The sequence below is a fragment of the Tenebrio molitor genome, chromosome 2 (assembly GCF_963966145.1).
Source record: "Tenebrio molitor chromosome 2, icTenMoli1.1, whole genome shotgun sequence".
Classification (NCBI taxonomy): domain Eukaryota; kingdom Metazoa; phylum Arthropoda; class Insecta; order Coleoptera; family Tenebrionidae; genus Tenebrio; species Tenebrio molitor.
The window spans coordinates 3,145,669-3,161,603 of NC_091047.1; the positions used below are offsets into that span (position 1 = coordinate 3,145,669).

General features: G+C 38.4%; 2 protein-coding genes across 12 annotated transcripts in view; one reads left to right on the forward strand and one right to left on the reverse strand.

Moving 5' to 3' along the window:
- The window catches only part of LOC138124289 (uncharacterized), a 176,736-nt gene that overhangs the window by 143,046 nt on the left and 17,755 nt on the right, over window positions 1-15,935 (forward strand). For all 10 annotated transcript variants that reach the window (XM_069039285.1, XM_069039286.1, XM_069039284.1 and 7 more), the window contains one exon: window positions 13,957-14,220. In XM_069039285.1, coding sequence (XP_068895386.1) covers window positions 13,957-14,220 — 264 coding nt within the window. The remainder of the gene's footprint in view (window positions 1-13,956; window positions 14,221-15,935) is intronic.
- Window positions 1-15,935, reverse strand: part of LOC138124287 (5-oxoprolinase) — a 129,410-nt gene that overhangs the window by 72,248 nt on the left and 41,227 nt on the right. The window contains exon 13 of one of the 2 annotated variants that reach the window (XM_069039275.1): window positions 8,024-8,056. The exons of the other annotated variant lie outside the window; for it this stretch is intronic. Within the exon in view, the coding sequence (XP_068895376.1) occupies window positions 8,039-8,056 (18 nt within the window). The 3' untranslated portion in view covers window positions 8,024-8,038. Of the gene's footprint in view, window positions 1-8,023; window positions 8,057-15,935 lie in introns of those variants that run through there. 2 annotated transcript variants of the gene reach the window in all.

The window sequence follows — 15,935 nt, forward strand, 5'->3', positions numbered from 1 at the left end:
TTGGAATGAAATTTTAAAAATAGCAATTTTTGATGTTTAACTAGGTATTCTCGATGAAATAAATTAAATGGAAAAAATGAAGAACTAAAAAGTGAGTGGAGATGATCGATTGCGCGATACCGAATTAAAAAGTTTAATGAAAATTATAACTTCGACATTACGAAGGAATCCAATAATCCAAATAACTTGTAAGAAACAGTTTAAAAGAACAAAATTGAAAATAATCCCGGCGCATCCACCATTTTTAATAAATATTGGGCCAGTTTGTAGAAAGGGAATTAAATATTTAATTCGAATTAAATTTTAATGCGCGATTAACTCATGAATCCGAAAGTTCGATTGGTTCAATCTGATCACGTGTTCAGTTTATCTCGCATTTGATTATGATTACCTTAATTTCGCTTGTGTAAACTGGCCCTAAAACTATTTTCTCAAAAATTAATAAATTATTGATACAAATTTAAACTTAACATTTAAATCCAGACCCCAGTAGCTTTGTTTTTTGATAACTACTCGTATACGGATTCGTTCCTTGTATCCTTGCTGTGAAATTTGATAAATGTCGTTACCGTTAGAAACGAACCAAAATAAGGTGATCGATTTATTTCTTTTATGTCATCTGTGTGATATCCTCTTACTGCTCTATTTCGGCCAATTAAAATTGTTGAAAAGGAATCATGTGACACATGAATATAAATAACGGGTGTTCAAATTTGTTCAAGTTGGCTGTGACTTTTTGGTGAAAGAAGATAGAGCGAAAAAGGTATGATGTATTCTTTGACAGATGTCAGATGTGCTTTGCTCACTGGATTATGGAGACTCGCTCCTTCATCACTCGTCCCACAAACCTTCCAGCTCGCTCGTAAATACGCGTCATATGAATAACTATTACGCATTCGAGTGGCAAGGCAAACCATTGTTATTGGGGTGACGTGATGAAAGTTTCTGCCGTGTGTGGCAAGGAGTCATCTTGTTGAGATGTATCGCTTTGTTTGTTTTAAAGAAAATGTCGTAAACGGAGTGTGTACTCGGTGGTGGTATCTGTTTTAACTGATGAAGTCTGAAACTAGGCAAACGGCTGCAAAATTCGGAGCCCCCACGGTCGATTAGCTCCCCCGCATGCTTGTCGTGGCGGAAAAAATTAACATTGGGGTCGGTGTCAAGCCTGGAGATCACAACACAACCGGGGAAACTGCGTGTTAATCCCGGTGTTGCTGATTGCGCCATGTCTGCCATTATACAACACGACCGTAACAGCTTGCCCGGCAGACGGGTCATCAGCGATAAGTGCTGCGCGACCAGACCGTGACGAAATTCCGTGTTTTGGACCGTCAAACGAACGAAAAAAAAAAACAAGGAATGCGATATTAAAGCCGACTCGGCCGAGCCAATCAACCGGCTCCGGGGGCGATCGCCCGGAAACGATCTCGTTAATAACTGCAACGTATCGCGCGTCGGGACGCGGGGAACCCTTGCAGCGTAACCCCTTGGCAGCCGAGTTGGCACTTTCGCGAAAATCGTGATCTTTTCTAATAGATCTCCCGTTTCTGGGGGCAATGAAGCGCGTCAGTGTCCGTCTGTCGGTCGGTTCCGGCCTCCGAAAAGGACCATCGGCGGCGGCGTCGACTCCTAATCCGGACAGGAAATGTAGCCGGTTCCGGTGGAAAAGGACGTGGACTTTTCGAAGAGCAGAAAAAGCTATCCCCGGCCGCGGAATCAATCGCCGGATGATGACCGGACCGGGTGCGGGAAGGAAAAATTACGCCCGGAATTTGTCGCAGGGAGATATCGCGTGACGAAGGCTAATTGGTGCCGGATGGATGAAAAAATGGTGTACAAAAGAGCGACGATTGATCACTGCGCTTATACGGCCGCCGCCGCCGTCGGAAAATCAATTGTTAGGATCTCAATTTGCAGCAACGCCGCCGCTTTGGAAAATCCTCACATTCTGCAATAAATTCGTTTCGTGCGTTAGTCCGGTCGACATGGATTAACCCCGATGGCGAAATGGTGGATGCGCCGGGTCGGCCGTCGAAAAATTATTTGCTCGCGATCCACCGCTTTAAAAATGCATCCGCAGCTTTGTCCCAACGCTCCTGCAATTTATCAACCGTTTCGAGCTTACGGCGCTCTGGTTTTATTTTATGAGGAAACGTAAAGGAACACAACCTCGTGAAGCATTAACGATCGGTTATTCTCATGTTACGAGTGGTTTAAATTTTTTTACCCTGTTCCAAAAGCGGAATTTACATCAGCACTACGAGCAGAGTTCAAAGTTTACAACTAACCTTGAGCACGACTAACTGCAAACTCCGAATTAAGTTTAGCACCTGGAGGATTACACAGTACAAACCGCACACGTGCAGCTCGCCTCGGGTTATTTTCACACGACTGCTTCTGAATAGCACGTTTTTCACATGATAGAATTACGTGATTTGAAATTTCCAAAGCCAGCAACAGTCACCGCGGTTGAATCTGTCCAAATTGAATTTTAAAATATTGTGCACAATACAGACCGCGAAACCTTAGCCAAAGACAAACGAGCTTGGTGGAAATTTAATGCGATAAAGTTCAAAAATTAAAATAATAATAATTCTTTGAAAAGTTTTTCGATTTTTATTTCGTTTAATTATATTTTCCTCGATAAACTAAAAGAGAGTCTGATACTAGAAGCGATATCATAAATATGAAATTACATGTTGACTTTTACCAGGCGCAGCCACCATTTTTTCTTGGAAAATTTCCAAAATGCATAACTCTATTCAATACGGTACTGTAGAAATCCAACTGAATAAATTTCAGAAGTTATTTGAAGCTATTTTCAAACTTGTTGACTTCATAATCTGTTATTTTCCTTTCTTTAACATTAGAATCGTCGAATGAGCTTCCTGCTAACTACCTATAGTCGTCGTCTCATTTTAACACGTGTCTCATTTTTTTCCATAATTATAATTTTCAAATTGTCTAATTACAGTATATTATTCAACGAGGGTGTAAAGAACGCCATTACTCACGAGTCTGCAATTTTTCTAGTGCTAGGCGAATTAATAGTATATTATGCAACAAGATTTATAAACGGCACTTTAGTCACGAGCTTTATTAGGCATGAGCGGAGCGTGTGTTTAATAAACGAATGTCCATAGAAGTTTATAAACGAGTTGCGTACTATACTTTTTCTACGACCAAATAAACAAAACAAATAAAACAAGTAACTTCTTTATTAAACGTTAATTTAAACATAACATTCTAAACTGATAAACGTCAATTGACAAGTGACAACTAACTTGATTTTGAGTGTCACATGATTTTTGCGATTAAAATAGCTGGAGCTAACTTTAGCCCGTGACTAAAAAGCCGGTTGTTAACTTCACCTCGTGACTAAAGCGCACAAAGTCAAGGTCAGGGTGTATTTAAAAGATCAGCTAGCGTCATAGAAACATAATGGGATAAATGGGCGTAGAAATAGTTATTTGCACAACTAGTTATGAAAATCATACTTTTTTTCACGAATTTGTAGATTGATTAACGAGGGCCTAGCCCGAGTTAATCAAGCAAATAAGTGAAAAAAGAGACTTTCATAATGTGTTGTGCATACTATTTTTTTGTATATCGATGTAAGTTGAGGAATTTGGTCTAAAATGATTTATGAAAAATTACAAAAAAAAAAATTGGTATGCTTTGACAATTATCTTCAAGGAGATGGAATAAAATGATACAAAAAAGTACTACTTTCACTACGATTTTGCGTGTAAAAAAGTGCCACTTTCATTACGATATGCAAAAAACCAGTTTTATGGATTTGTTTTTCTTTGACCCGGCGCATCCACCATTTTAAAATTTCCCCCTTTCGAATAGTTTTCCAGAATGTGTCGCTTTGAAAAGCGTAAATAACTGTCGATGCGACATTATCGGCTGTTTTGATCGGTTTAAAACAAAACCAGGGTCGCACGAAACTGGATAAAAATAATCTTCGGGATGTGGTGTCGCCGGCAGTGATATTTATTATCACTGCATAACTAGAACCCAGTTCATATAATACCAATTTGTGGTACTCGCAGAATTTCAAGTGCTTCATTTAACCTAATTGCCTTATCTGGGCAGTAAATCTCGTCCACAATTCGTGTAACAATATTAAACGTACGCTGCACATAAACTGCGAATATGGCGGAGGAATTTTCGAGATAAAAAATGTTGGCGACCGATCGGGCACGTAACGCGCCCTTCTCGTCCTATCTAGGACGACACATCCTCGACTATTTTGCTAACGGTTTCAGGTCACGAAATTAAATTCGAAAAACTTCCGGCACCGTTTTGCCGCGGCGAAGCCGGTTGATTCAACAAAATTAATAAAAAAAGAGGTGAGTTTAGGAATTTGTCGGGCGGCGTTCCTCAATTTGTGCCTAGCGAAAAACTTTTACTTTTTTTTCAAACGTAACGCCGCCGGAACGGGAGTAATCCATCAAGCAAAAAGTGATACCATTAAAGTTATAACTTCCCCGGAATTCATGTCGACGTACGAGTGGAACCGATTCGAGGAAAATTCAAGAGCCCGAGGTTTATTTTCTTTCGACTCGAGGAACACAAACGTCGGATATTTTATTTACCGTGGGCAATAAAAGACTATTTTATTGATATAATTCCGCATTAGACCCACTTTACTACCAGTCCACCTAGCGTGAATTTAATTGAACAATAACACGACCCCCGTCCGTTTTACCCTGCTCATGTTAATTCGTTAAACCCGTGCCCGTCGATTTGTATGCGAACTGCAGCGCAAACCTCACCATTGTTGGCTCGAGTTTGTCGAAGATTTTTCAGCGACGGTGGAAAAGTAAGATTCTTATTTGCGTGAAGACACCCAGAAATAAATAATTGTGGAGGAGTCCCTTTGACGTCATGCATGTTTGTGCGTGTCTCCCCGGCTTGTCAAATTGGTTTGTTTATTTGCACAGCGAAACCCGAGCTTTTGCTAGTCAACAGAAACAAGACGATTTTCATAAAAATCACGACGTTCCGAGTGTCGGTTCGGTTTCTTTTTCGGCTCATTTTCCAAAACGACTTGTCGAAAGCACACCGTCGACGTTTCAAATACCATTCCGCAACTTTCACATTCACCAATTTTGTTGCTACGCTCCAGCCTCCTAAATTCCGAATTTAATTATTTATAATCATGGCAAAATCGCAAAGAGGATTAAATGTAACGTTTTGTTTGATCCTTAATTTCTTTGTTGTCGGATTGCTTTTTTGAGGACGCGTCTAATTAATTTTTCCGATTGAAAAATGTAACCCGCCTAATGATACCATTAAAAATTAATTTTCCCAATTAGCGGAAACAATTCGAACCGGTCGTCGAAGAAAGCAGGTAGGTGCAAATTCCTCCTGGTTTCGGGGTCGATCAACCCCGAAAGATTTTGTTTACTGACGAAGTTCATTTCCGGGTGGATGGGCATGCGAACAAACAGAATTACACGCGTTAGGTACGCAACGTGGGTCAATACCTAAAAATACTCTGCAATGAAGTGTGGGTAATTGTGGGATCCCACAAATTCCGCCAATTACAATTTGAATAAATGAAGTGGGCGAAGTTCCGCTTTCATTGCCAGTTCTGATATTAGAGGGTTGAATAATATCAATTTAGAACCCGCCGAATTGGGACAGATTTTTATTTAAATAAGCGAGAAAATGAGAACGGCGTCTGTCGAAGTGTTCAGTCGTAATAATAATAATAAATGATATCTAATTATTATCAGTTGTCAATTTTGACGGTGAGTCGAGGAAGGATCGCGGAACAATAAATTAAACGTAGTTATAATTTGTTATCTAAAGCTGCTTCCGCACCAGCAGTCGTGAATAGCGTGAAATGAGATGTGCAGCAATACATGTAATGTTCTGTACAACTAGGAGATCAGTTTTACAAAAAGGGACAGAAAGTTGGCAACAGTGACCTGCTGCATTGCCTCATTCAATGTAAGCGTCACCCAACTGACCGCAATCGATACTAATGCTCTCAAAACGCTAATTGTTTTAAGCGTATTTTCACTAATTAAAACGAGATCTGCACTGATTTAAGCGCCCCAAAGGTTTACATGTTCGCCTAAATACTGCAGTCTTATATTTTACGTTAATAAGAGAAGTCTTAAGCTTAAACTGAATTCGTATAATTAATTTGGTTTCAAATTACAAGGGTCATTTGTGAAATTGCCGACAATATAAAACGGTGAAATTCAGTAACATTGGTCTTCAAACCAGGCACGACAACACCGTAACACAGTGGCCGCATTTCGTGCCACACCATGAGCGATTGCCCTATAGGAAAGACCTGCTTCTTGCATTCAGATAACGCGGCCTCTTTCAAATTGAGTTACGTGCTGCTAATGGGCCCGTCTGCGTACTGGAGGCATAGTACAGGGTTATTATAAATGATTGCAGTCGAAGCAGGCCATGTCCATGTTATGAAAATTTTGTTGCTTTCATGTGAACTGTCAATTTTTGTCGCTGTCACTGTCATTTTTTAGGTGAAAAGTGCGGTGATGAGAGTTTTATTTATTTTTTTTAAATTAACGATTGAATTTGGACCCAATTTAACTCCTGTGTGTGAACGATGTGTACGCACTTATTCACATAATTTTGATGTTTTTTATATGGAGCGGCAACCATAAATGTTACATTCAGTTTTTACGCTTACTTGGACTACAATCATTTATAATAACCTTGTATAAGCATTAACACATTAAATGCTGCGATATACTGAAGTTATTGATGATAACTGATCGTCAAGAATAAAAAGAAATGCATGTTCGGATAAGAATAATCTAAAAGATAGGGGTATTTTCTTCACGTATTTCTTTCAAATTATCACCATTTTATCTTTAGTTAACACCTAATTACTGTACCGAATTTCATCAAAATATGTATATTCACTATTTCTGGGTGTTGCATTTTCCATGATAAGTAGTATATTTGCATCTCACAAACACGATATTGAAATACGGGGTTATTATAAATGTTTCTTACATCATAGTTGGCTGTGATTTATGGTATACGTATACATTTGCCCGCCCCTTGTGGATTTGCAAATTTGATATTTGACAGCTCACGCCTGTCACTTTGCAGTTTTCATCGTTTTTTCATTTTTCAAAATATTAACTGCGGTATTTTAAGTTAGTTGCAGAAGTAATAGAGTTTTTTTAAGAGTGTTTCTTGCAGGAAGTTGGTTACTTCATTTGTTTTTATTTTCACTTTTCAGTAAAACAGACAAACTAAATTTAGTTTTGTTGTGGCGTGATTTGACTTCAATTATTTGTTACAGTATTTCTTTTTAAAAACATGTAATTATTGTTTTTAGGCAACCACGCAGTCAATTTATCTTTGGTGTAGTATAGTTACGCTATGTATTGTAAGTGGCAAATTTCACAGCCAACTGCGACGTAAGAAATATTTATAATAACCCATGCTACAACAGAATTTAGACACAATATTGACCTCCAGGTGCCGGGTCGCGTACTTTTCGACCCTCGTATTTTGCTCTCGTTTTTATTCCCTATTTTAGTGGCAAAAAGTATTTTCTTTAAAAAAATATTAACGAAAGCTACGGTAAACAATCTTTGTAAAATTTTATCAAACGTAGGTAAATGTATAAAAATAATAAAAGTTAAGTCTGAAACGAACAAAGTAAGCCCTGCGAAGTTGTCGACAGAGACATAAAAACACATGAAAGAAATATAAATAAATATAAAAGTCTCGAGTGAAATCTGGGAGCTCAGATTTGCTACAGTAGAAATAGAGTTTGGAAAAAAATGTGAAAAATGTCACTCACCCCGTATCGTGATCCTCTCAGCGGCGGAGGACTGTCGAAGTCGAATTTTAATAATTTTCCGAATCGGAAAAACGCCGCCCCCGATCGCTTCCGTTTTTCAGTCGATAATGTAATTTTAATTATTTTTCCCGTCCGATGTGGACCGATCCGCATTTAAATTACTGGCTTACTGACGTTCCTTTTCGGCCTTCCGATACCGTTCAACTTGTAATGGATTTCAAATCAGCGACTCGTTCGTAACTGAAAACAATATTATTGAGTTATAAACTCATTCTGCACTCAGGTTTTAAACTAGATTTATCCATTTCGTCCGAAATTAAAACGTCTGCCCGAGCACACTCTTCCACGGCAGCCGATGCGTGATTGCGGCGTTTTGATTAAAAAAAAAAAAAACAAACAAACAAATTGTCTGCATAGCGAAGAGACGCGACTTCCGATAAACTTATCCGATAAATCTCGTAAAAGTAAACCGATCCGTGTTTGTCTTGTGCTAGTTCGACGATCATGCCAAACAAATTTTATTATGAGAAAGTTCATTAGCAGTTCTCGACGGCAAGAAAAGTTTCGTGTGGAGGGCCCGAAGAAGTTTCTTTTGAGGGATCTCGCCGGGAGTTTGACGAGAGATCAATTCCTCGCTTGATTTAATTCGTTTCGAGCGAGGTCGGACCTTGGCTCATACTTTAGCTAATTGCTGAGCGGCAAGTCACGTTCAACAAGTCCCTCACGGTTCCCGAGAAATGTTAAATTTTCCTCCCGGAAGCTCCTTACTTGCCCCATAATTTGAACTAGTTAAGCTACTGACCAGCTCCGAATTAAAGTCCAATCAGGAAGCATTCTGGTCGGTAGTTCGCACGAGCGGCGCCTCAAATCCCAAACCCAACACTTGTCCGCATCCGGCCGCGGTTACCAGTTATTGTGACAGGCGCTACGTCGCAGTATGCCTACGTTGTGGCGATGTGACCCCGTTAGTTTTAGCAATTTTTCTCGGTTTGTGCTAAGTTGATATTTATTAGAGACGGTTTCAAACAGGGCGTTGACCACAAAACACTCGCACTTTTAATCTCACCGCGTTATCTTCATTATAAATCGCAGCGGCGACTGTATTAAAATTGGAACACACACTAATTTCGGGAGGCACAATGGGATAAGGCGGCGAAGAAACGAGAAAATTGAATAGGGGCGGCCAGCAAAGGAACGGTCCCAGTTATCGTCCAGATTATTACACGAAATAATGTAAACCAAGTTATCGGAGCTTTTTACGCACCCTTAAACGGGGGTTCGGCTTTGCAGAATTAACGCCTAAAGAGAAAATGAAAATTTAAGTGTAATACGACAGAGCGTTCTCGGTGGTGGAAAATGCGTAAATGAGTCTAACGCGACGTGCGCGACGGGTTACCTATGCTCGTGCGATCCTCGATGCATTGTTGCTTTGCGGTGTTTTTAAGCGAAGTTGGGTTCAAGTCGAGCGTGAAATTTTTGTGATCGGTCCATTGTCGCGGCTCTCGTCGAAGTTCCGGGAAGTATTAACAAAAGCTCCCGGCTCCGGTTCCCGCATCAGATAAAACTATTATTAATCGTCGGCTCCGAGAAAATATTTAACATTTTTCAGGAGCATCGTTTCATGACTCTTCCGCGTCGTTAATCATTTACATGAAAACCGGCGGCGAGGGCAATTAAAATGATGACTTTTTTATCGACGAAAAATATCTGTTTTGGAAACAAGTTAACGCGATAAAAACTACACGGGATTCTGTTCAGGTCGGATCATAAAAACGATAACCTAGCGCTTCAGTCCGCATGAAAACGTCGAATGTGACCGGGTCATCCATCACCGCTGGTGGTGGCCATTCACGCTAGGATGCACCGAATATTTTGATTATCCGATAGACAAGCAATTGTGTTCGATATCTGCAGGACCGCCGCCGCAGTAATGGCCCCGGAGTTGAGTGTATGACCGTAAAGGCACGGAATGGATGGCGTTATGCATATTGCATCGGCGGTGCACTCTGCCAAAACGGGACGGGAAACGTTTAGTGGGATTATTTAGTCAAAAAAACGGCGTCGAATCGATTGTGATTGGTCGGAATTGGTGAAATATTTACCAAAGGAATTTGTGACGCACCAAATCAAATTAAGTGGTTTTCATAATTCACTAAAATAACGCATAATTAATTCATCATTTTACCTTACACGAGAATTCGATATCGTTTTGATAAAAAATTCCAACCTACTCGAAATTAATTAATTACACAGGCTTGCAAAACAAAACTTTTTAAGCGATGTTTTGATTTTGATAACTGATTTTGTATAACATTGGAGGAGCCCTGATTACAAAAATACAATTCATTTTTTTGTATCACGTCAGGTTTTTTCACAATTAACAAAAAAAAATAAGCAATTTATTTACGAAATTAAGATGTTTATAATAATTCTTGGTTAATAATCTAACTAAATTTTTTATTCCTTATGAGAATGGCATCTTTAACGCTTTGTGAGGAAACTTCTTTTAATTGATTGCCTGCTGTATATTTTTTTGGGTACATCGCGCTGTAACATCCAGCAAAAGTCTACCATCATTGATACGCTCCATCTTCCTTGATATCACTTCTCCATTTGTTTTATATCTTGGTCAAGACGTTCCCCTTGTTCCTCGTTGACAGCATCAAGATTTTTAGGAAAAAGATTTAAGTGCGAAAAGAGGAAATTCACTTTCAAACTCATATTACATCTCAAAATGTGAAAATTTTTAAACATGATTCTTACAATATTTTCGTAGTCTTCATCTTTGTGATTTCCAAGCAATTTTTCTACGACGTTCTTAAATGCCGTGCAGGCATTCCTTTCAACAACATTCATAGAATTTTGAAAATCATTACCTTTGTACAAAGATCTTATTTGAGGTCCTAAGCTCTTTTAATTTGGCATTGGAGAGATCTGGTAACTTTGTACATTAATACTTAAAACATTGTCCATTTTTATCAAGAGGCTTTACAAATTGCTTCATCAAACAGAGTTTGATATGCATTGGTGGTACCTAATACTACTTTTTTAGAATACAAATAAATTATTTTTTATTATTGCTTCCCGGTACAAGTCTAGTTCTTAAAGGCCACTTCTTTTGAGTCCAATGCTTGTCTCGTGCCCGGCAGTCCCACTCGCAAATAAAACAAGGAAATTTCGAATATCCATATTGTTGTCCGATATTACAATATCGAAATTTTGAAATAATTCATTCATTCTAGGTGAACATTTCAATTTCGAGAAAAAACGCTTTGTGAAAAAACTAGACGTGATAGCGCAAAACCAAAATCATTTTCGTAATCAGGGGGTCGAAATTGTTCAAAAACTGTCAATTTTATGCAAACATCGAAATCAGTGCAGACCTGTGTTATCAATGTTGTTTTTAGGATTTATCACTGCCCGTCAATATATTCGTTGATGTGAATATAATATGTATTTTAGCGTTTGCTAGGCCGAACGATGCACCGTAGGAGTGTCTATTATCCTGATCCTGTTCAGTTGGATATTTGAAGTAACAAAATACACGATGATTAATTGGTCTCGCCGAAACTAGTGCAGTGGAAGTTGTACGAATGCTTTTTATATTTTTTTTATTCCCATGAAATTTGATAGGTGTCAAAATGTAATGAAGATTAATATTGAATTACGTAACACGGCGCAAACTTGTTAACCTTAGTGGAAAATGGTAAAAATAAATTTCTATTAGAGATGAAATCTCATGTCGGTTTGAAAACTATTTCGATTATATTCGTTTTTTTTAATATAAATGACAAATACCAGTAACTGGCCCTCGTATAATAGTATATTATGCAACAAGGTTTATCAACGTCTTTTTAGTCACGAGTTTTATTAGGCAGCGGCGTAGCGAGTGTTTAATGAAACGAGTAACTAAAAAGTTTGGAAACGAGTTGCATACTATACTTTTTCTACGAAACGTCAAATTACCAACTTGATTTGTGTCCAAAAAATTCAAGCCGTGTTTAAAGAATCTTCGAGCGTGTTTACTATGCCGAAAACGCCCGAATGCACATCAAGTCGTGACTAATGAACAATCGTATTTAAAGTGCCGTTTTATACACTATTTGTCAATGCAAAATGTCGCGCTTTAGAGAAGAGAGTAGAAAAAATGAATTTTACAGTTCGTTTAAAATGGTGGATGCGCCGAAATAAATTAGAAATGTAACTCCAAAGTGGTAACTGTTATTAGTATCTATTACTGTCTCATGTTGTTGTTTTTGTTTAATAATAGAGTAATACAAGACGATAAAATTGAATTTTATCTTCGAGAGCGTTTTTTAGCGTCGAGACGTTAGTCGAGATATTCAATTTTTTTCTATCGCATTTGTATATTATTATTAAAACATTTTTTTTAAATCAATACTAATCGTGTCGGGTAGTATGAGCGTTGTTAGGGTAATACAAAAAAAAATCACTTTATCTATCCTTGCTGTTAAAGTAGTACTTTATCTACCCTTGCGGTTAAAATGCTACTTGACCTTTTGATTTGAATAGATAAAAGGACAATTTAACATCTGCTATAAAAAAAAAAAAATAAACACGTTTTACAGTTTCCGTTCTTGTATTATTGCAGCTGGATAATTTCAAGTTCAAATGGGAATTGTTCCGATGTTGAGAAAGTAAATAAATTTCACACAAATTAATTAACGTTTTCAAGCCTTTGAGAAAAAAATTAATTTCTGTAATAAAATGGTGGGGTGAGTTCTTTTCCTTTTGTTTTTGTTAACCTCGTGGCATCAGCTGTGTGAATGATTCCTTAGTGCGGCTGTGTATGTGAAGGAAATCTTAAACCATACTAACTAATTAAGCGACCTACCTTTATAAAAGGGAAAAAAATCATAGTCTTTTTGAACGTCCGTTGCTTCTTAAATGATGTTCAAGTACACTGCCCTCAAAATGTTAACATCGTAGAATTTTATGATTTTTTTTTAAATCGAGTGATCGTCTCTGTAGCAAAAAAAAAAAACAAAGTACGGACAAAAAATTACTCAAGCCCTGAAAGGTCTGAGCACTCTTCCACTTTCGAACGCCTCACGAGGCATTCCCTAAACTGATCGCATCGGTGGCAAATTGTTTTCGCACTTGTCGATCTTCCCAAAGTTTTCCTGTAGAGGGCAAGTCTGGAGACTGCGGTGGCGATAGCGTAAAACTATGTTTCAGATCGTTCATCGTCAAGCACAAAGTAATTTAGGAAGTCGTTCCTTCAAGTTTCGCAAAATCTCCGATTTCACTTACGTGTACTTGAGTAGGTACTTGAATTTTGCATTTTACTCAAAAAAAGTTAAAATATTATTCGTATTTACCATTTTTATTCAAGTAGATATCAAAAAACAGTTTTGTTTAAATAGATAAAAACAGTAATGCAATATTTTACGTATCTCAAATATTACGAACTTTTCAATGGCGGCGCATCCAAATCGAATGTAAAGTTAAATTAATTTGAGTATGTTGGTTCAAAATGAGGGTATTGAAAATTCAGTATTATGTAACTACGGAAACTAATAATTATATGTATATAATTCGTTGAAACTGATTCCAACAATACAACGCGAAATGATATTTTCAAATTCCACAGTATCGTCAGAGATTAATCTGCGTTATTAAAAAAATCCAATTTCGAACAAGTTAAAAATGAAAACTCGTGCAAATTCGAATACTTTTTTAATTTGTTTTTTAAATGAAATTTTCCACCTAATCGAATGCACTTTTATCAACTAACTTCACAAGCCATGATATAATATTAGTATAAAAATTGAACGCGAAACTTGATTATTTCAGCATTAAATAAATAATAAACAGGTCGACGGAGTGCGATTTCATGTTTCCATATTTCCGAAACTGATTAAATCCCAATTCGATTTCGAAGCGTATTTATCATTAAAATAACCGTTCCTTTGAATTCGACCCCTCCTTTTTCCGAACTCTCATTAATACCCCGAAGCCGAGGGTGGAATTCGTAAATGGGCGATCCGATCAAAAAAAAAAAATGTGCATCGTTAATTGATTTCGCCCGGAACGCTAAGAGCTTTTTAATAAAAAAATTATTCCGAGCGCTTTTAATGTCGGACAAATCAAATTTTCATACGTCTGAATTGTTCCAGCGCCCGAAGGCCACATAATCAAACTGGATTTTCGGGATTATTTCGAAATCGAACAGAGCAACAACTGCGAGCACGACTTCCTGGAGGTCAGAAACGGACAACACGGCTACAACGACAGGATCGAGAGGAAGTTCTGCGGCAACGACTTTCCCCCGATGATCCAGTCGTCGGACAGGTACCTCTGGATACACTTCAAGTCCGACGAGAACATCGAGTACAGGGGCTTCAGGGCGGTGTTCGAGTTCGTGCCCAGGCCATCGGGGTGTAAGTACCAGGGATGATGTACGAGGGGCGTGTTTTACGTCGGAAAACGTACTTTTTAATTAAAATTCCAAATAATTACGGCCGGTCTTTGATGTTTCCGCGAAGTGGTGTTAATGGATCTGAACAATAAAAAAACAATAAACAGTGAACTCAATTTTCTCTGCCAGAGTCGAGCCGTAATTAATACATGAAAATTGAAAACGTTCGGAATGGATGCAATAATGAAAACGTTCCTCTTGGCGTTTGTTCCGCGAATTCAAAATTACGCGGTATTCGTCTGTCGACGGAAAAAAAAACATGCAAGGCGATTCGCTCCTCTCCGGAAACGCTCGATCCAGAGCCGTCAACAGACACATGTGAAACAGGATCATACATTAATCCTGACGTTTATTTCGGCGTGACTGCGAGTCCTTGTCTTGTGTTTCCTGCAGGATCCCGGCTTTTACTTAACTAGATAATTTCGCGTCGAGATTGATAACACCTCTTTCGTAATTTAATCCGGAGACTTAGTCGTCGAGAACACTTCTCAACAGTCGTTCATTGGGTACATTACCAATTCTCATCCTGCCCCTCATCCTGTTCAGGAAGTAGTTGACAGTTGTTTCCTTCGAGATTATTTCGGCGTCGACAGTTTCGTGGCGCGTGATTTGCGCCCCCCGAAAGTTTTTTTTTTCTAAATTGTCCCCGACAGATCGGCGACGTTCACTAAAAGTCGATTATTTTCGACATACCGACACGTTTTTCCGTTGGACGCTGCTTCTACGTAAAATGGCAAACGCCTCTTCACAGTAACGGTCGAAACGTTGCCCCTCGAGGCAAACAAGCAGCATCTTCAGTTACTAATTATTCCTAACAAGCTATTATGCTTGTTATCTGTCTGTCAGTCCGACATCTTGAAAAACTATTTCAACAGCAAGTATACAACATCGCGTTTTGTTTTTTCCTTCTTGTTTTCTTTCGTCGCAGCTTTTGTTTAAGTTTTTTTCAGAAGATATATTTCGCAACTCTTATAAATCCCTCGCGTCATATTCTTATTGCGAGAGGTGCATCGTGTTGTTGATCTGAATTGTGTGAGCAACATCAAGTACCCGATTGTTTACTCTAAAGCCACCAATTATGCTACACAAACGACGTGTTGTGAATAGCTAAACCCTGCGGTTTTATAATAAGGCGTATTGACTGTTTTGAGACGAATGCGGTTGAAATAATTAACGTCAAAGTTCAAACATGTCTGTTGCGTAGCAACATGATCACCAAAAAATCTGTCAATCGGCAAGTACGGCGCGCCACACTAGCCACTACTAGATCTAACTTGTGCGCGACATACGTTATCAATGATCGCTTGTTGTTAAATGCGGTGGAGATAAAGACGTGAGAGTTTTCTTGATAGAGACGTCTTACTTATTTATGTGTTTCTAAACGGTGGGCCATCGGCGAGCGGTATTAACACCGCCGCCTCGTGTGCAGAAGCTGTTCCGCCTATTTCATTAAATACTGGTGCAAATTATCCCTTGTTCTAAAAGTATTCACTTACTTTGTGCTGTATCCAAGACTTCTACACTTTTTTCTCGTTAATTTAATTTTCTGGAACTAAGCAATAAAGACAAGCAGACACCGAGGACTTGAAAATTAAGACATTACATTGATCATAACCAGAGCAAGAGCGAAATAAATTCAAACTACAAAGTCCCCATCGAGTGAAATTTAATTTAACG